General features: G+C 35.0%; 1 protein-coding gene across 2 annotated transcripts in view; it reads right to left on the reverse strand.

Moving 5' to 3' along the window:
• Nucleotides 1-22,811, reverse strand: part of Atrnl1 (attractin like 1) — a 744,833-nt gene that overhangs the window by 502,685 nt on the left and 219,337 nt on the right. For both annotated transcript variants that reach the window (XR_012449625.1, XM_074078234.1), the window contains one exon: nucleotides 8,392-8,485. Coding sequence is in view for 1 of the 2 variants with exons in the window: in XM_074078234.1 (XP_073934335.1) it covers nucleotides 8,392-8,485 (94 nt within the window). In the remaining variant the exon portion in view is untranslated. The remainder of the gene's footprint in view (nucleotides 1-8,391; nucleotides 8,486-22,811) is intronic.

Genomic DNA, 22,811 nt, shown 5'->3' on the forward strand with positions numbered 1-22,811 from the left:
TGCTAACAATCCCAACAGCTCTATATGTGTTAGGACCTTTTCAAACCATCTAGAATTAAAACCACTTAAGCCAGGTGTGGTGGTGCATGACAGTAATCCCAGCAACTTGGGAGGTAGAGGCAGGAGTGTGGGTGTTTCCAGAGACAATTAAATCATGAGAGCTCTGACCCAATGAATGGGTTAGTCCCTTGATGAATTCATAATATTATGGCATTACTGGGGGATGGTGAGAAGTATGAGGACGGGGCTATTTAGAAGTAGGACGCTAGGTTATCCCGTTAGGTGGTATATCTTGCCCTCGCTCCTTCCTGTATTACTTTTCTCTGCTTTCTGGCCACCATGTGGTGAACTGGTCTGCCCTTCCTGCCATGATGGACTGATACCTCTGAAACCATGAGTCAAAAATAAATCCTTTTTCCCCTTAAATTGATCTTGTCAGGTATTTTGTCACAGTGATGTAAAAGCAACACACAGGTCTTCTTCCACTTGGCCCTTTCTACCTTACTGGCTCTGTCTCCACAGGTCAGGAAGCCAATATGAGGGATCTTCCAGCTGCTACACATATCAAATTAGTTGTCACACTTAGGGAAAGTGTAGACCCTGTTCTCAATGGCACAGATTGGAACCCGGATTCCATTTATCACCTGGTCTCTATTAGTTCCGTTTGAAAAATTTAATTCTTTAAATGCCAGTACCATTATTCAATTTTTATACACAAGAATATAAATGGAAAAATGAGGCCAGTGGGAACTATCCCAGGAATGGAGGGAGAGGAAAGATAGAGGGGAATGGTGGAGGGGGTGAATTCACATATGATATATATCATGTATTGTAAGAACCTCTGTAAGTACCACAATGAACTCACACCCAGCACAACAATAAAAGTTATGAAAAACCATACATTTCTAGGGGGCCTATTCCATTTCCATTGAGAACCACTAACCTAATAAAGTGATGTTTTCCAACCAAAATACTTCTGGCTTCATATTTACTTTGTACAAGACATAAGAACACATTATTGACTTCTGTTTGAAATTAAATTTTTCTTGTAATTACAAGTATATTAGATGAAAATTGAGTATCCATGTACCCAAGAATAAAAGTAGACTCCTATCTCTTGCTAGTTAGAGAAATCAACCATAAATGGATTAAAGATTTAAATGTAAAACCTGAAACCATGAAATGACTAGAAGGGAACATAAGAGAAATATGTCAGGACATTGGAATTGGCAAAGATTTTTTTGAGGGGACACCAAGAGCCCAAAAAATAAAAACAAAAATAGACAAATAGCATTATATAAAATAAAAATTTCTGCACAGGAAAGAAAATGATTAACAGAGGGAAGAGTCAAACCACAGAATAGGAGAAAATATTTGTAAACTATCCAACTGACAAGGGGTTGATACCAAGAATATATAAGGAGTCAAGAAAAGACAAAAACTCAATAGCAAAAAAACCAAATAACCCAATTTTAAAATGAGCAATGAATCTTAAGAGTCTTCTCTGAAAAGAACACATTCAAATGGCTAACAGGTATATGAAATATGCTCAATATAACTAATCCTCAGAGAAATGCAAATCAAGGCCGCAAAATAAGTTCTCACTTCAACCCAGTAAGAACGGCTATTATCAGACAAGGCAATACTAGCAAAAAGAGCAATGCTGGAGATATCACAATATCCAACTTCAAACTATATTACAAAGCAGTAGAAATAAAAACAGCATGGTACTGACACAAAAACAGACATGAAGACCAGTGGAACAGAATGGAGGACCCAGATATGAAGCCATACAGCTATGCCTACCTTATTTTTGACAAAGGCGCCAAAGACATATGATGGAGAAAAGTCAGGCTCTTCAACAAACGTTGCTGGGAAAAATGGTTATCTGCCTGCAAAAAAATGAATCTAGATCCATGTTTATCACCGTGTACTAGTATCAGCTCAAAAGGAATCAAGGACCTTAATATCAGACCCAAAACTCTAAAGTTAGTACAGGAAAGAACAGGGAATACTCTGGAAGTAATAGGTATAGGAGAGGACTTCCTAAATAGAACCCCCAGCAGCCCAGCAACTAAGAGAAAGGATGGACAAATGGGACTTCATACAATTAAAAAACTTCTGCACAACAAAAGAAATGGTCTCTAAACTGAAAAGACCACCCTCAGAGTGGGAGAAAATATTTGCCAGTTATACATCAGACAAAGGACTGATAACCAGAATACACAGGGAGCTCAAAAAACTAAACTCTCCCAAAATCAATGAACCAACAAAGAAATGGGCAACTGGACTAAACAGAACTTTCTCAAAAGAAGAAATTCAGATGGCCACTAAACAAATTAAAAAATGCTCACCATCTCTGGCCATAAGGAAATGCAAATGAAAACCACACTAAGATTCCACCTCACCCCTGTTAGAATAGCCATCATCAAAAATATGACCAACAACATGTGTTGGCAAGGATGTGGGGAAAAAGGAACCCTAATCCACTGATGGTGGGAATGCAAACTGGTATAATCACTCTGGAAAAAAATTTAGAGGCTTCTTAAAAATCTAAACATAGATCTGCCATATGATCCATCAATCCCATTCCTGGGGATATACCCAAAGGAATTCAACACAGGTTATTCCAGAGGCACCTGCACACCCATGTTTATTGCAGTACTTTTCACAATAGCCAAGTTACAGAAACAACCAAGATGCCTCACTACTGATGAATGGATCAAGAAAATGTGGTACTTATACACAATGGAATTTTACTCAGCCATGAAGAAAAATGAAATCTTATCTTTTGCAAGTAAATGGATAGAACTCAAGAACATCATCGTGAGTGAGGTTAGCCAGGCTCAGAAGACCAAAAATCATATGTTCTCCCTCATATGTGGACTTTAGATCTAGGGCAAAGGCAGCAATGTTGTTGGACTTGGGTCACACACTAAGGGGAGAGCACATATGGGAGGAATGGGGATAGGTAGGAAATCCAAAACTTGAAAGTGTTTGATGTCCCACTGCAGAGGAGCTAATACAGTAACCTTAAAGTGACAGAGGTCAATATGGGAAGGTGACTGAGTAGTAGTGAAGAGGTCTGTTAGAGATGAATTAATTTGGGTTGTAACACACTTGTGCATTGAAGCAATGCTAGGAATCTCTCTGTATAGCTATCCTTATCTCAACTAGCAAGAATGCTTTGTCTTTCTTATTATTGCTTATGTCTTCTCTTCAACAAAATTGGAGAAAAGGGAAGAACAGGTTCTGCCTAGAAGCGAAGGGGGTGGGGAGGAGAGGGAGGAAGTGTGGGACAGGAAGAAGAAATGACCAAAACAATGTATACACATATGAATATATGAATAAAGAAAAAAAAAAGAATGGGTATTATCAAAACACTAAAGACAAGTGCTGGCAAGAATAAAGGGAACCACTGCATACTGTTGGTAGCAATATAAATTAGTATTTCCATTATAGAAAACAGAATGGAAATTCATTTAAAAAGTAGGAGATAGAACTACGATATGATCCAGCAATTCCTTTACTGAATTTATATCTCAGGCAAATAGCAGTATGTCAAAAAGACATCTGCACTCCCATGTTCATTGCAGTACAAGTCAAGATACCTAAGAAATAAAAACAACTTAAGTGTTCATCAAACAGTGAACAGATAAAGAAAACATGGTACATACACACAATGGAATATTATTCAGCCATAAAAAATAAAATTTGTCATTTGCAACCACATGGACATAACTGGAGATCATTATGTTAAGTAAAATAAGCCAGGACAGAAAGACAAGTACGTAAGAGTTTGTAAAATATAAAAAAGAGTTGATATCATAGAAAGAGTAGAATTATGGTTACCAGAAGCTGGAAGAATAGGAAGGAGGGAGGGATAGAAAAAGGCTGATTGATGGGTAAGTAGCACTTACACAGGAGTACAAAGCTCTTTATTTGCAGGGGGGAAGGTCAGAGAATTGTATCCCTGTGAAAAGCAATGCATGTTCCCCTTTCCAATGACCAGTCTTGCTGCTAAAAGACTTCAGGTACCATTGAAGATAGAGAGATAAGACCTATAAGAGATTATTAGGTCATAAAGGCTCTGTCCTCATGAATGGATTCATCTATTCATTGTTCAAAGGGTCAATGAGGCATCTCAAGAATGAGTTTGCTATAAATCAGTTTGGCTCTTTCTCTTATATGTACCATTTTCACCATTTGCCAACTTGCAGCTCTGCAGATAGTTTCCAGTAACAAGAAGTCCTTCACCCAATGTGGCCTCCCAGTCTCCAGAATCATAAGCCAAATAAAGCTTTATTCTTTATAAATTACCCAACAAAGGCAGAGTATGATTTAAAGGACAAGTATCATTTTATGAAGCATACCCTAAGGCAAGCCCTTTGCATTGCCTCCAAGAAAAGGGAAGGTGCTCCAGAAAAAGATACAGGAACATTTTTCCAACCAGGAGTTATCAGTGGAATATGGGGGGGGGGGGGGGTTCCAAGTTCTGAGGTTATATTCTAAGTACCCCTGTTTAAGGTATCAAATTTCCACTCTTTCCCGAAGGAGTGGCATGGAAAAACAATCATGGCCGAGGCTTCAGTTTCATTTGCCATCATCCAACCTTATGATTAAATTCTGGGCATGATTTTTAACACACTCTGCACTCCAGCTACAGAAGATGAAGGTGTTTAAATGCTATCATCGAAGGCCTGCTGGTGTTCACAGCATGCCCTGAGTTGATGAAAGGCTCCTTTTTAAGGCTTTATGGCAGTTAACAAAAGCCATCCAAGTTTACAACCCTTAAAATTGCTATCCATCATTGTTTTCAAGTGTTAAAGTTACTGCATAAACACTAGTGCTTCTCCTTCAAGCTATACATTATTCCAACTGACCACAGTTAAGAGTCTTAATAATTACCATACTATGGCAGATAATCACTACCCCACTTACTATCAGCATCATAGTGCTTAGTGCCATCTGATAAGCCACCACTTATAAAATCTCATGAGGATGATCTATTATCCAGAGATGCTTCCAGTAGCGTAGCAACTGACTCACTTGAGATTATATCAAGAGTAGATGCTAAGACTAGGACTTGCATGTGCATATTCTCCATGGGCAGGGATCTCAGGGAGACTCTGACAAATGTAGGACAGACTCCTTCCCATCAGTGGTTGAGAATTGGTCATATTGGCATTGATTGTCTGACACTTTGTGACTGCAGTGGAGCAGAAATAAGTAGCTTTGGAACCAGCAGGAACAAAGAGGTCCGTGCTTGAGGCAGGATGCTGGGAAGTGCAGGAAGCTGGGTGCTTTTGGTGAAAGCATCTAAGTCACAGGAATTAGCAAGATGCTTCATGAGCATCAGCCACGTTTCATCAGCATGTCTTTCACCTAGCTTCTCTTTTTTAATTGTAAGGCTGGGAACAATGTTCATTCCAGCTGCAGAAACTGAAAGTGTTATCTCTATGTCCATTTTTATCTCTTTGCTTTTGCCAATGCTACTTCTTATACTTTTTACTATTTTCTGTATCCTGAAAAATTTTACTACTCATTCAAGTTGCAGCTCCAATATCCTCTGCTTAAAATTTCTTTATCCTTCCAATATTAATTAATCTTTCAATTTTCAGTACTTATTAATAATTCTTCACTGCATTCTAATAAATACATCTATTGAACACACACGTTGTGGTACTGATGCAATGGCCCCTCAAAAAAGTTCACTTTAGTTAAGGATATAGACAAGTACAGAGCTATGCAACAAAGGAATTAGAAGACAGACAAAGAATTAATTTGTTTGGGAGGTTATGAAAAAGATACAAAAAGATGTGATACCTGACTATTACTATAAATTATCCTGAGAAGAGGGAGAAGTTCATAGGCATAACAAGTCACTAATACAAGAAACTGTATATTAAGTTTTGATGAGTACTATACCACTAGCCTGAAACATAATTTAGGCAAAATCCATATGTTGCTCATTTTCAGTAATAGCATCAAGCACTAACTTAGCAATAGTTTTCTAGTTTAAATGGCCATCTCAGCATCCTAAAAAGAGCATTTCCCATTAGAAGCACACAACAACAGACAATTGCTTCAGGAGTAATGGCCCTATTCTTCATGGCTCAACATTCAAAAGTTAAATAAGCAAAAAAGCAATAAGTGGAATTCCATCTATAAATCCTAACTCAAAATATTCTTTACAATTTGGTATTCCATTTTGCCCTCTTTATAAAAATCTGTAAATAAAAACAAGGGCAAGTCAGGTGCTGGTGGCTCATGCCTGTAATCCTAGCTACGCAGGAGAAAGAGATCAGGAGAATCGCAGTTCGAAGTCAGCTCAGACAAATAGTTTGCAAGACCCTATGTCGAAAAATCCTTGGCAAAAATAGAGCTAGTGAAGAGACTCAAGGGGTAGGTCCTGAGTTCAAACCCTAGTACCGCAAAAAAAAAAAATGAGCAAAATATACTTTTGTGTTTCAGAACTTTGTATTTCTAAAACTCCATATATATAAGCCAAATGTCATAACTGTGAAGTCTATGCTTTTAAGTTCATGATTTAAGAACTGCTATCTTTTGTCTAGAAACAAAAGTATGTTATTGAAATACCACATTACATTAGGGGTAACTATCACAGATGGCTATGTAGTTGTATCATTTATGTAAAAATTCCATTTTATGATGATGGTGGAAACTCGTATTTTGCTTCTGTCTATAAAACTGATAATATGGTCTATAGAAAATGTTTTCATTGCTGCATACTGTTATAAAATCAACACAGAATTTAATCGAAGGAATCATGTTGCTTATGATGATGACCTGGTATAATTTGAGGGAGTAGGGTAAGAGGGTATAAAATATAAATGTATGGTTCTTGTTTTAAAATTATTAAGAATTTCAGGATGGTAATAGTAGAATATCAAACCAAGTGTGATATTCTTCTAAGCATGGGTCCCTGAGAAAATTTATAGCCACATGCTCATAAAGTTGGCTCTACTTACAACAACCAAGCATTACTGTCACAAAGTGCTGGAGACATCCTTCTATCTTAGAGCAAATGACTCTGATTTGCTTCCATTGATTTTAAAAGCAAAATGTCCTTCTTTAGTAGAAATTGTCCTAAGATATAATATGCTCTTTTAACTTCAGTAACTATGGAAAAACAGTAACAGGTTGTGCTCCCATTTTCTGAACTTGAAAACCTGTGATACTTAAATGGCTAGGCAAAGACATGATCATCTACATTAAAATGTCTAAGATAATTTTACAGAAAATAATATATTAAAATAGTATATTTTAAATGTTTACAGATTTAGATATGTTTTATATAAATATACTTATGAAGAATACCTTATTAAATTTTTCCTATATCATTATTATAGCTTAAAATTATGATTTTGTCAAATATTCTATAGGCAATATAAATACATATTTTTACATATATATAATTCAAAACCATAAAAACATGAATAATGTAAGATACATGAACAAGAAAAGGAAACAGTTTACATTGCCTTTTAAAGTTATTTTGGAGGAAAATAAATCTTAAGAGTAACAAGTGCTAAAAGATAAAAGTGCTCTCATCAAAGTACTGAGATCAAAGGAACAATAATGGGTTACTATAAAGAAGGAGTCAGTTACAAAGGTTAAAGACTTCAGTAGTCAGAATTAATCATTAAAGACTGAAAGAGAAAAGAAAGGCCTATGTTCTGACTGGATCCTAAATGTCCCCCAGAAGCTTATGTGCTGAAGGCTTGGTCCTCAATGGAACAGTGTTGAGAGGTCCTGGAGCCTTTGGCAGGTAACTGAATCATGCAGGCTCTGACCTCCTGAATGGATTCATCCATCTATGGATTCATAGCATAATGGATTTCAGATCAGGGGCTTTGTCATAAAAGTAAGCTTACTCTTTGCTTCTGGTTCACCATGAGTTGCACACCTTTCCTTCACCACACACCCACCATAATATACTACTGACTCGCCACAGACCAAGTGACCATGGACTGAAACCTCTGAAACTGTGAGCTGAAATATTTTTTCATGCTTTTAAGCTTGTTTCTCAGGTATTTTGTCACAACAATGAAAATCTGACCAGTATAGCATAGGTGCATTGGATTTGATATGAGATGGAGAAAAATTATAAAGATAGTGCAGTGTTTTCCAGGAAAAAATAAGAATGATTCTTCTATGAAATACAAAAAACAAATACGTTCTATGGGCTGATTTAAAGCTTCTGCCAAACTGTCATGTTAAAAGATTTAATTTTTTGAAGAGATACAATGCAAATGAAAAGCAAAAGTTTAGCTAACATAACACTAACCTTAAAAAGTAAAACCTATAAAAATTAGTTCTACAGCAAAATCCAATGCACAAAAGTTCTAAAAAATTGTTTGTACTTACAATTGACATTGATCACCTTTTATGCCTTTAGTTGTGCAGAAACATTTTCCTGTGTGCAGATGACAAACATTTGCATGACCACTGCATGTACAAGCTGTAAGTGAAAAGCAAAATAATAATGCATGTCATTATTGTAACACTGCTTTAATATGAGGTTATTTCCTCATGTTACTCATAACTATGATTACCATATACTTTAGTTATTTTAATTGAAGGGAAGTGAATTCACTTATTTGAAAATTTTGTGAAACTCTTTAAAGTCTTTGGGGTATCCTAAGTCTACTAGAGAGCCAAGTATGTCTGTAATTGTTCTCTGGGCCACTTTGCACACTGTGATTTGGTACATAATGAAATGAGTTTTAAAAAGTTACAGTAAGAGTCTGGAATGAATTTGTAGCTTCAAATGTACATCTACAATCCCTAACTGTATAACCTGAGATAATTTACTTAACCTCTCTGGACTCAGTTTCTTTATCTGCAAAAGGAGAATAACGGTATTTAATTGTCAGGTATTATATGAAAAGTAAACAATATATTATAAATTTAAATACTTAACACATATCAAATAATAAATGAAACTACTACTTCTACTGTTACTACTGCTAACAATAGTAAAAAAATATAAGTACATGTTATGTTTTTAAATGTCTGTTTATTACCTTAAAATTATCCTTTTATGCATCTGAGATCATGCTCAGTTTTATTATTTCAGAACACTATATGAAACATTCCATTGTTTCATTCCATTCCATTCCATACCATGATGTAAATGATTAATTTGGTTCACTTGAACTCAAGTCTCAATTTCTTACTCTGCATTCTTTTCTTAGAGAGCAGTATTCTAATTATTTAGGATACAAACTTCATATTTTATTGTTCCTAGTATCCAATCTATTAACAGATTCTAATTTCTATATACACAATCTTTCTATATCCAACCTCACCTTTTCATTCTGATAGTCACTATTCAAGCATTGTCCTCCACTTTCTTTTGCAATCCACGTATACGATCACATTTTGGATCTCTACCTTCAGTATTTCAAGGTTACAATTTATTCTACAAATGATTATTCTACAGAGAAAAAAGCTGATCATGTCACTAGCCATTTCAAAATCTTTAATGAGAATTATTGTGCTCTTGCACACTCCCTTCTAGCTGAACCATTCTATTGATAAAATGAAATAATGTAGTCTACACATCCCCATATCAAAATAAGCTAATTAACCTAATTTTCCCAATATTCAACTTTGTTGTTTTTCTTAAAATACCAATAGTAACTCTAACATGTACACCAATTAACAAATGCCAACAAAACATAACCAGGTAATCATATCAATATTTCAACTGAGTCTCCAAAATGAAATGATCTTGTATATCAAAATGAAGTACAAAAACAATATGAATATTTTCTGAGAGAAAGAATAAAGTAATAGTGGAAGGTTCTCCTTCTGGTTTTGCTGAACTGGACTTTTATTGAATTGGAGTCAATAAAATAGTTAAAAAGAGTGAAAGGGAGGAGGATTTGGTGAAAATTATCAGAAGAAACCATTTTAGCATTATGAATCCAGTCTTCTGGCTCCCAAGGTAGTGGCTGCCTATCCTTTTATTCAAGCCTAATGAAAGGACTTCACATGAACTCTTTGGAGAGTTTGGTGGGGTCCCCTGGGCTCTAGGTGGCAAAGTAAAGAGGAATCTCAATTATTCAGTTGTGAGTAGCTATGGCTACTGAACTGAGGTGATAGGACAGATAGAAAGGGCTACTTTTAGGAAGTACCAGCACTTTTGCTGAAGTCAAGAAAAAGAATGTTTCCTTCAGCCAACCTAGAGCTGCCTGTAATTCTGACCAAGAAAACTGTCTGGAAGCATTAGAGGACTCCCAATGAAGGAGTTGAAGGGCAAGTTGTGAGCACAGGAAGACAGTATGTATTACTGTCATCTTGAGAATTGCAACTGGACACCCTGAGCCACAAAAGACACCCCAAAGACTTATCTTATCCAAAGCCCACTTATCTCACCAATGTGAGAAAGGCTCAGCAGTTACACATCTCTCACACAGAGGCCCTTAACCACAGATGAAAGTTATACTTCCCAAATGAGACTATTCAATGTTCTCCTCTACTAGAAAGATCAAATGCACCACCTGGGGAAGTAGCTCAGTGAGACAGCATGTGTATATCATACACAAGATTCTGGGTTCTGTTCCCAGCACCAAAAAAAAAGCTACCAATCCAGTAAAGGAGGAAAATCCTAAGTACAGAAAGAAAGAGCAACCAGAATAGAGGAAGAGAGACAATATGGTTTCAAAATAGGTTTGAACCTTTGATTTCTAACTTATAAAGGTAATTTTAATCATTTAAGCATATATTTGCAATTTAAATTCTTCAGAATTCCTTAATATTAACAAGAGTGAGTCTGAGATTTCAGAAATAAGAAGGAAAAATTTATTCCACTGAACACATTTTAAAGGACAATGACAGAAAAATACTGTGTTTTAATTACACTGCATCAGTCTTAGTAGCCCATCAAAATACTGTTTTAATTACACTGCATTAGTCTTACTAGCCCATCCTGTCAGTTACATTTTTGTTATAAAAATATGAAAACAAAGAAAATACTGTCTATTATTTTGTGAAGGCAAAAGGTTATTTATGGTGATGATTTTAAAATGCATAAACATTTTCTGCTTATAAAACTGTTAGTTCATTTAAAGAATGGGATGACTGCAAACCATGTAACTTAGGAACTAGAATTCTTCCAGCTCTACTTGTATCAATCTGTATGGTGCTTTGCTAACCCATCTCATTACCTCTCCCTTCAAAAACTAAACACTAGACTTAATTTTGTGAACATCAATTCTCTGTTTTTAAAAAAACACCATATATAAATAATTTACATTTAACTTTCCACTAGGAAATGAAGATAGCTATGACAAATTTCTAAAAATAGTATCACATTGGGACAAAGAAGATCTCATTTTTAAGAGAAATAGACCCAGCACAAGGAAAAAGAAACAGTAGGGCTGGTATGGTTAGGGCAATGACAAGGTCAAACCTGGACACATACTAGGTCACACTGTGAGTTGGGCAGAAAAGGGCCTGATTCTCCTTGCAGTGCATCCCCTACAGTGCCCTCAGCAGCTTATCCATGAGTCCGTCCTCAAGACTAGCTGAGATTCGGTAGAGGCTTAGGTCATGGAGGGGAAGCCGAGGTCCCTTCCTCCTTCCTCCTTCCTCATGGTATAACCAGAGAAGTAGATACAAGTCACTATAGTGGCAGTTTGGGCTCGCCACAAGGTTCTAAGGTGGCACCAAACCATCCCAGCAACTCGGGCAGCACCTCAAGCTGGCCCTAGCCAAGTCCAATGGACATGGTTGTCTGCATGCTTTGCTTTGGGTTCCTGGGGGTGGTCCCTGCTCTATAAAGCTGAACTTCTATTAACTTGTCTCTTCTCTTTGCTCCCCTTTAAAGGCAGTTCTCTCCATCAACTAGAAAGATTCATTCATCTATGGCTCCTGGAGCCAGGGCAAGAAAACATGGGAATATACTTCATGTTTGTGGATGGGAAGAATTAACATTGGTAAGATGATCAACAAATCTGATCTATAGATTTAATCAAATCCCTATCAGAAACTTAGCTGACTTCATTATAAAAAATGACTAGCTGATTCTAAAATTCATCTATAACTACAAGGAACTTCACAAGTCAAAACAATCTTAGAAAGAACAATAAGACTCAGACATCCCAACTTCAAATGTTCCTGCAAAGGCTGGTGGAGTGGCTCAAGCTGTAGAGTGCCTGGCTAGCAAGCATGAGTCACTGAGTTCAAACTCCAGTACTGCCTCCTCCCCAGTCAAATATTCCTGTAATGTTATGATAATAAACACATATGATACTGGTATAAATGTAAAATGCACATCAGTGGAATGGAATTGAGAGTCCAAAAATAAACCGTTACCCTTATGGTGCTAGGATGACCAGATATGCATGGACAAAAGAATGGCATTGGCTCCTTTACACCTTGCATAAAAATTCACTTGAAAGACCTGAGACCTAAATGTAAAAGCTAAATTATAAAACTTTTAAAAGAAAACATACAAATAAATCTTTGTGACATTAATTTAGGTAATTGTTCTGACATAATGAAACATACCAAAAAAGAGGGAGGAATAAGAAAAATAAACTGCAATTCATCAATCTCAAAAAACTGTGTTGCAAAAGATACCATATATAAAGTAAAACTACAATAAATAATGAGGGACCTTTTGGAAATCATATGTCTTGCATTTATCCAGAAATCAACAACAGAAAGAAACAATGCACAATTAAAAAAAATCCAACAAAGTATCTCAACAGGCATTATTCTAAAGAAAATATACAAGCAACCAATAAACACAGAAAAAGATAGTCATTATATTTCTCATTAGGGAAATGAAAATCAAAACTCCAATTAGATACCATTTAATACCCACAAGGAGCTTATAATAAAAAAAAGACAGGCAATAATAAATGGAAAATTGGAAACCATATGAACTGCTAGAGGAAATGTAAACTAGTGAATTAAAATTCTAAGTATAGAGTATGTGACCCTAAATATGATCTACTTCTACATACATATGAAGAAAAATGAAAATGTATTTCCATGAAAAAAAACTGTATGTGAATGTTCACAGCAGCATTATTCGTAAGGGACAAAAAGTACAATCCAGTCAACTGATAAACAGATAAACACAATATGATATGAAAAATTGAATATTGTTTGACAATAAAAATGAGTAAGATCCTGCTCCATGCTACAATGTGAATGAACCATTAAAACATTTTACTATGTGACAAAAGACAGTTATAAAACATCATATATTCCATGACTTCACTTATATGATATTTCTAGAATAATAAAATGTAAGAAAGTGGATAACCAATTGCATAGGGCTGCCAGGGCAGGGTGAGAGGCAAGGAAATAGGAAAGTGACTACTAATTGGTGAAGTGTTTGAGGGGTGATAAAGGGTTCTAACATGAGATTGTGGTTATGATTGCATATTTCTGTGAATACACTAAAACCCACGGAATTTTATATCTCAATAAAGGTGTTTTAAAATCATAGGTTTGATCATAGTATGAAACACTGTAGAGCACTAAGCTTCTTACTAGTAATTATTCCTTTGGAATAAAACATGATTAATATCAAGTAAATACACATATACACATAAAACAAGTTTTATAAGAGAGAAATTTCTAAGACCTGGCTCTTAATAGAAAAGATGTGTACACAAATATATAGATTTTTCTTCATAAAATTATTTAAATAAGTTCACATAATTTTCCTTTACATTTATAAAATTATGTGACTACCAGATATGAGAAATGCACAAGTGAAAGACAAGGTGTAGACTGATAAGGAACAAAAGAAATTATCATCAAGCAATAAAGGGCCACTAAGTTATAGTGGTAATTTATAACATTAAATAATGAATGAATATGTCATGGCATTTTTTAAATTAATCTGCAGTTTAAAACTGATGCTTACTTGTATTCAGAGGTTCACTTAAAAGATGCATATTAATATTTTAAAATTTGGATAAACATTTTCAGCCTTCTGACAGAACCTGGTAAGTTACACTTGCAGAGTTTCTTAAAAGAATTATCATTGTATAGTAACTTTAATAATTTCTGAGACAAAAATGCATTAAAATACCTTTTAAGTGAGCTTATTTTCAAAGAATTCCCTTGTGGCACTATACTTCAGAGTTAATGCACAAATGCATTTTAAATTCAATTATTTAAAATTTATACTTCATGACAGTTTTTAAATTATTCTGTTGTTGTCAGCATTTGAGACTATCTTTTTATGCTGAATAAGCACCTATGAAATCATTGTAGTTAGTTTGGGAAACTTTATATGACAATGATTTTACAGCTTAGATATACACTAGAGGGACATAACATCGTCACATGATATTTGTGTCCCCCATAACATAAAATTGTAATATCAACTTATAGGCAAAACTAAACAATAAAGATAAAAAAGTTATAAAGGTTATTCAAACAAGTGGCATATGAAAAAATATACCCTAGAAAAATGAAACCAGGCTGGGCATGGTGGCACACACCTTTAGTCCTAGCACTTGAAAGGTAGAGACAGTAGGCTTCTGCGTTCAAAGCCAGTCTGGGATACATAGTGAGACCCTGTCTCAAAAAAAAAAATCAAAGAAAAAATAAAGAAAGAAACATGGGACCAAAAAGTACTTCTTTCAGTCGCTTCATGTTCCTTTTTCTTTTCATTGCTACATCACTGCTGTCTGTCATATGCACATAACAATTGCTTCAGGAAGTGAGTAGATCAAGTCAATTTAATTTCCTTTGTATTTTTCTAGCACAAGTATGCTTAATGAAATGTAACAGATACATTACAGATTATATTCCATATATAGTAAGTATTTTGGAAAAGGCAAAAGTGCAAATAGCCACATGATAAAATTCTATTCTTCAGAACTGCTATGAGACTCATCCATCTTGTGAAAATCTTCCTAGATGCCCTGAATCTCAGCTTAGTCCTCTCTCTGTGGTAGTCTGGGAGTAATCCCATCCCTCAAAGACACTGATAAATGGAGATTCACCCATCTGTGCTGCTGTAAACAGATTCCCAGACTAAGTCCTATAGGGAGATCCTATGGCAGCCACAGATCTTGGTCTCTTTTACCTAAGCTGGGAAATAGTTTGGCTCAGTCAGAGACTCACTAGGAGACAAGTTTCTCTGTGTCTCTAGTACAGGCTTGCCAAACTCAGTCCAACAGATCCTAAATGGCTCTGTAGTTAGACTACATTCCCTCTTGGTTTCAGTGTGGGAGCAGCTTAGCCTTATTGGATACCTGATGGTATATGCCTAGTACTGTCCATGTTGGTTGTCCCATGATCTCAGTCTACTGTGGATCTTTAAATAACCCCAAATCTATCATTTTAAGTCAGTAGAAATTTTACAATCCTTTTAGGTGAAAATACAAGCCATTTCATTATTAAATTATAATATCTTAAATCACTGTTTTAAATAAAAGCAAACAGTATCAAATTCATGTACTACAAAACATCAAGCAATAGATGGTAAGCTATCTAAGCATTATATCAAATGAAATTAATAAGAAATACTAAACTCATAGACAAAATAATGGCCCTACATAGATCATTATTCTACTTATAAAGCTGAAATCACTGTTTTCAAAATTCCATAATATGTGTGTTAGAGAACTTCTTCATAAAAAGCAAGCATGTCAAATGATGCAGTTCACTTCCAAAAATTTGTAAACTAGAAGCTTCATGTTATGGAAATATGCTAGAACATCAATCTCTCAGGGCCTAAAAATCATATCCAAATGTCAACCGTCGAAGTACAAGTTCAGTCAAAGTTAGGGAAGCAGGAAAATAGAACTCTGTGCAAATCACCAATAGGAAGAAAGTAGGTTTGATAAAGGCAAAGCTCTCCCTCCACTGCTAAAAAGCTCAGTGACTGTCTCTAGCAACTTCATGGCAATCAGGCCACAGACAGATTTTTTTTGAAGGCATCTAGCAGAAAAAAGCTATAAATTGCATCATCCAATACCCCAAAATCAACTCATTCTAAAACACTTGACATAGGGCGCCTGCCTTGCAAGTGCAAAGCCCTGAGTTCAAACCCCAGTCCCACTAAAATAAATAAATAAATAAATAAATAAATAAATAAATAAATAAATAAATAAAAAAAAATAAAATAAAACACTTGACAATGTCAGGGCCAGAGTTATAGGCTTAATTCTCCAAAAACAAGGGAGATGAAAAGATCAAGTAGAATTTAAAAAAAGAAGGTACTGAACATATGCAATTAGAAAGAGAATAACACCAAGGGAAACAAAGAGTTTCATAAATTAATACAGTGAAATAACAGACCAACCAAAAACACTATATAATCTAAACAAAGGGGCTTTCTAAAAACAATGCAGTTAAAAACAAGCAGTGCTACTTTGCATGATTTAAAAAGACTTTCTTGGTTTACGTAATATGATTGACTTTATATAAAAATTATATTCTGAAGACATTCTTTGATCAAAGCAAAACTTCAAAGCTGTATCATACACTAAATATCTGTATATAATTATGTCATTATTCATATTTTTAAATATTCTCTGGAATATTTCAAATGTCAGGTTGGCTTTCCTCTACCACAAAGATGTATACTCAGACATTATAAACTTTTAATAATGCTATGTCAAGCAGGGGGAAGGGCGGAGAAATGACCCAAACATTGTATGCACATATGAATAAAAGAAAAAAAAATAAAATAATGCTATGTCAAAACATTAAATAGAACTAACATTTCCACATCAAGTGATTTTCACTTATCTTCAGTTTTAGATTAATCAGGTCAGTGCTCCCAGTTTGAGATAATCAAATTCTGTACATTTATTTTAAGAAATGACCAAGTTCATTTGGTTATAAACTTTGTGTTTCTATGAACAATAGAAGGGTGAGAGGTAGTAAAAATGTTAATTCATCTTTTTTTACTACCCTAAAGTCTTAGAAAATGTTTGTGTCATATTCTAGTGCATTTTTAATGCATTAAATATGTCTTTAAAACCATGCTATGGATATATAGGTATAGTATGCCAAAAAGAAAACTTAATTTTGCTGATAAAAATGACTGAAATAAAAATAGAATTGTCACTGTGTTGACAGAACACTTTTCTCCCCAGAACTGAAAAGTAAAAAGTGTTTATCACTGTTGAAACTAAAATATAAAAAGAGAAATTAAAAAATCAGATAAACATATTATTCAAAAACCTAGAAAAAGAGTAAAATGAACTAAAGACATAAAATAATAAATATAAAAGAAGGCTTTACTAAAATAAATTTAAAATGCAATGTCAAAATAAAAGATTTTTTTCAAAATGTAAAAAAAAGCCAGGAAGCATTTTGCCATAAACTTAACCAAAAACCTGTGACCTCAATGAAGAAAACTAATCAGATTGATATTTTCTAAATGTCTGTGTATTCCATGATGTGGATAAGTACTTTTGTTATAGTATTTATTTTTACAAATAACTGGACAAAAATATATTAAAATAGTTTTTATTAGGAGCAAATTATAATGAAAAATCTGCAACTATTAATAATCATGCAAAATTGAAGCTTGTACACTGTCATCAACTCTAAAGGGCCTGAATTAACTCCTCTGTGAGACCTTCCCAGATCTTTCAATAAGAAATTTAACTCTTTGTCCTTGATTCTATCATTCACTTTCTACCTAACATCAGTGTAGCATCCATACAATGTATAAAAATTGAAGACCTAACACAGTACACTACATTTAGTAACTATTCAATCATTATTTGTGAATTTCAAGGATAATCCTTCATTGCAAAGTACAATTTATAGTGCATTGTGCAGTCATTGCTGTCTTTTTCTACAATTTATAAGTTTCACTAGAGCTGATGTGACAAAAATGATAGTATCAAAAACACTGAATCTTATGTTTTATTAGCCTACTTAAACATACTGATATTATGAATGATAATGACAATAATATCACAGTAATATTTAGCATTGAAAAGCTAACATTTGTCAGTGGTACATATTATTTCATATAAAGAATCTCATTTAAGTCAGGTGCCAGTGTCCCGTGCCCGCAATCTTAGCTACTTGGGAAGCTGAAATCTGGAGAACTGCAGTTCCAGGCCAGCCTGGCAGGAAGTTTGTAAGACCCAATCTTACCCAATTGCTGAGCATTTGACACATACCTGTCATCTAGCAATGGCTGAAAGCCTAAAATAAGAGGATCACAGTTTCAGCCAGGCTGGGCAAAAAGTAAGACCCTATCTCCAAAATAATGAGAGCAAAAAGGCTGAAGGTGTGACTCAAATGATAGAACATGTGTCCTGCAAGCATGAAGCTTAGTTAAAACCCCAGTACCACAAAAAAAAAAGAAAGAATCTCATTACTCATTATACCACCATAAATTACTTGCATTTTGCAGATAAGGACACCACACCCAGTCAATAAATAATTTTCCCAATGTGATAGTGGCATTGCCAGGATAAATACAAGAAGTATGATTTCAAGACCTAAGCTCTTAGCAATATTGCATTCTTCCATCCCTACAAAGATTGAATATATACATGTAACCTGATACCTATGTGTATATATGCATCACTCCAAAATAAAGCAATTGCTAATTATAATAATAGACTAATGATAAATGCCATATTATAAAACTAATCTAAAGAAATTCCACAACTACATTTATATAGCATTGAAAACAATGGCCTTAGTAGGTTTTGTGTTTAAAATAATATATAAATCTACTGTACATTTAAAGCTTCACCATTGAACTATAAATCTATATCCTTCTTTTCCTTAATGGTAATGGACAATGAATTTTTTAAAATGTATTTACTAGTAGAAAATTAGTTTTCTCAATAGGGTGAACAAAAATGAAAAAATGATGATAAATTTATACTTTTTATGTTTTATTATTACATTAACCATTAGTATATAATTAACCAAGCTGCACATGGTGGTACACACTAGTAATCTCAGCCCTCAAGATACTAAGGCAAGAAAATCTAGAGTTCAACGCCAGCCTAGCTGATATACTGAGTTCAAGGTGAGCCTGTACTACATAGTAAGACCCTGTCTCAAACAAACACAATATTTATCAACGTTAAATTTGTTTATTTAGTTAGGTAACCAGTGTGGCCCTAAAAATAAAAGTTACTCTTAGATATCACATCACAAAAGAGAACTCACAGACAGCAAAATGTTACCTTGTCAATTTTAGGAAATAAGAAAACTATTAGGAATTATTTAAAGTTTCATAAAGCTACCAGAGAATGTACAACAGTGAGTAAGACAGGCATTTATCTTTAATTCCATTTAATTTTCCATTACATTGTGTCTTAGCTTGCCAGATGTGAAATGTCAGTAACAAAAATTAATGTGGAATAAATGAACTAGTCTTAAACCTAGCAGAGAAGTGTCATCCCCAAAGGGGAACATATTTTTCAAAGACCTCTGCCTGTCACAACAATAAAACCTACCATACTGATTATGTGTAGCTATCATAGAGTATCAAGTGTTCCTTTCTCCTATGTGGGTGAAAAAGTAAAATAATTCTAATGTTGCATTTGGTAATGGATTCTTATATATAACACCAGAAATAGAAGCAACAAAAGAAAAAAAGAGATAAATGGGATTCCATTAAAAATGAAGACACTTGTTTTAAAGGGCACTATCAAGGAAGGTTTTTAAAAGGCAAGGTACAAAGTAGAAATATTTGAAAATCATATATATGATAAGAACACAGTATTCAGAATAAAGAATTCTAAAAATCAAACAGCAAAAACAAACTAATGCATAATTTAAAAAGGTGCAAAAGACCTATCCTCAATGAAAATACACAAATGGCAATAAGCACATGAAAAAACACAGGGATAAACAAGCATTTATGCACCCATGTTCATAGCAGCATCATTCACAATAGCAAAAAGGTAGAAAGAATTCAAGTAGCTATCAACAGAATAATGGATAGACAAAATGTGACACACACATACATACACAATAAAATATTATTCAGTCTTAAAAAGGAAAGACATTTTAACATTTGCAACAACTTGAAGGAAACTTAAAGATATTATGCTAAATAAGCCAGCTACAAAAACAATGATTCTACTTAAGTGAGATACTTAGAGTAGTCAAGTTCACAAAGACAGCCATACATGGCCTCTAAAGGGCTGATATGAAGAGGCTTTCAAGGGAGGGCTTGGGTACAAAAGAGAGCTAAAGGAAATAGTTTGACCCAATCCAGTTGAAGTTCTTCAGGAAGTTTGGGCCTTGCACATGCTATGCAGAGCACTTTGTCACTGAGCTACATCCCATTAGAGATAATATCAACTACTACCAGGAAAACATTGTATAGAGCAGAAATACCTATGAATGGGGAAAAAAATGCAGTATTCCATTAAGATCAGACTCTAGGTGCAAATGAAAAAGGCACTTGAGGATCTAAGATGGAGACTAGGGTGCAGAAGCAGACAGTATGAGCTCTGTGAATCAAAAAACTTGCTGAGATGCTGGAACCATGCTTGGTGGAAATAAAGCACCAAGGAGAATCAAAATTTCAACATTCTGAACCCCTAGCCCATAGAAAGCTTCTCCATGCAACATTACACTAAGAAAACAGGAGGGCTGCTGCCACATTCATACACTACCTCCAAACCTGCTTGGGAGACATTCGGCAAACCACACAAGTGAGCACCAAGCATCAAGCGACATTCTCCCAGCCACCCCTGGGATAAACCAGCATAGTGCCCAGGGCAGACTGACAGGCTCCACCCCCTCACAAAAAAAAAAAAAAAAAAAAACCAAAAAAAAAAAACCCTGAATAAACAACAAGTTGAAAACTAACACACAGCAGAGGGGGCGGAAACAATAAAGCACACCCGAGAAGTGGGAGGGGCAAGGAGAGGATCTCTGTGCAAACTGTCAATAAACAAAAGGCTGAAAAGGCAGGAAGGCCAACAGTGGGAAGGTGATCAGCCACTGCCTGAAGTAGGGCAGGTAGCAGACCATAAAGCTCATCTCCTGAGCCAGTCAGCAACACCCAAAGTCAAATGGCTCTGCAAAACTGAATAACAAACACTGAACCATCACAACATGTTGACAGCAGGAGGCCAGCTGATGGATCACTGACCTTCCCAGAGAAAGGGGGAAAGACAAAGAAACAAGCTGCCAATAAACAAGCACAGTGAAAAGCCAATTCCAAAGCAGGATAGCTGGTGGACTACAGAGCTGATCTCCTGAACCTGAGGACAACATTCAAATTTAAACTGCCACACCTCACTGAGAGAGGAGCTGACTAAGTGCTGTTACTGAAAGACACAAGGAAAAAAACACAACCCACAAGCCAACCACCTGGGAAGAATACAACAGAGCTTCTGCTTAAATAACAACACCAGGACTGTAGGCTGGAGAAGTAACACTAGAACTTAAACTAAGACTTAAATTATATTGTGCTTGAACCTGGAGTTTTTTCTTTGTTTGTTTTGTGTCCTGTTTGTTTGTTCATCGCTCCCTGTTGATTTCTTTGGGTTTTTTTGTTGTTGTCAGTTTTATTATTGTGAATTACTTAATACTAAATTACACACAGACCAGGGACAGAAATAGCACACATACACTTAGATAAAAATCCAATACAGCCACAAAACAAAATTAAATCAAGGGAAAGAAAACAGGTGACTGAAACCACCAAGTAGCCTATCAAGAACATGTTGCACAGTACCAAGTAGAGTGATGGAACAAAGAAAAAAGGATGGAAACCATTCTCCCACCCAAAATAATTTAATACAAGATTCAGAGGGAAATGAAGAAAACACATACCCAGTTCCAGACTCCAACAAAACAAAGATAAAATATGCCAAGGAATCCAATGATGTCCACAAGAACATGCTATAAGAAGAAACCATGCAGGTAATCACTGAGAATTTCATGGAGGTGGTACTAGACACGGTCAACAAAAATGTACAAGAGGCACTCAAGAAATTCCAAGACAACAGAAATAAAGAATATGGGAAGACACGAAGACAAACAAAAAACTCGTATTTATGGTGCAACAGAGAACACTATAAATAGAGAGATAAATGAATTAAAGACAAAAATTGAAAATATTAAAGAGGAAGTGACTCATGATATTGAAAACCTCAGAAAAAAGAATGAAACAGAAATACAAAACACAATGAAGGCCACTCCAGCAAACTAGAACAAGCAGAAGACAGAATCTCAGAATTTGAAGATGAAATAGAAATTAAAGGAAAAACTGAAGAACTATTACTCAAACAACTCAAGACCTGCAAAAGAAACATGCAAGAACTCACCAACTCCATCAAAAGACCAAACCTGAGAATCATGGGAATTGAAGAAGGAGAAGAAGTTCAAGCAAAAAGAATTTGTAATATGTTCAACAAAATACTAACAGAAAATTTCCCAAATCTAGAGAAAGTTATGCACATTCAGGTAGGTACAGGAAGCCTCCAGGACACCAAACAGACTGATCAAAATAGAACTACCACATGACATATTATCATTAAAATAACATCACAGAGAATAGAGAAAGAATATTAAAGGCTGTGAGAGACAAGAAACAAATAACATAACAAAAGTAAGTCCATCGAAATAACAGCAGATTTCTCAACAGAAACCTTAACATCAAGAAGAGCATGGAGTGAGGTATTCTGGGCACTGAATGAAAGTAACTTCAACCCTAGGATACTCTACCCAGAAAAACTATGATTCAAAATAGATGGAGCAATAAAATCTTCCATGATAAGCAGAAACAAAAACAATACATAACCACCAAGCCACCACTACAAAAGATTCTCCAAGGAATTCTACACACAGAA

Source organism: Castor canadensis, chromosome 7 (genome assembly GCF_047511655.1).
Source record: "Castor canadensis chromosome 7, mCasCan1.hap1v2, whole genome shotgun sequence".
Taxonomy (NCBI): domain Eukaryota; kingdom Metazoa; phylum Chordata; class Mammalia; order Rodentia; family Castoridae; genus Castor; species Castor canadensis.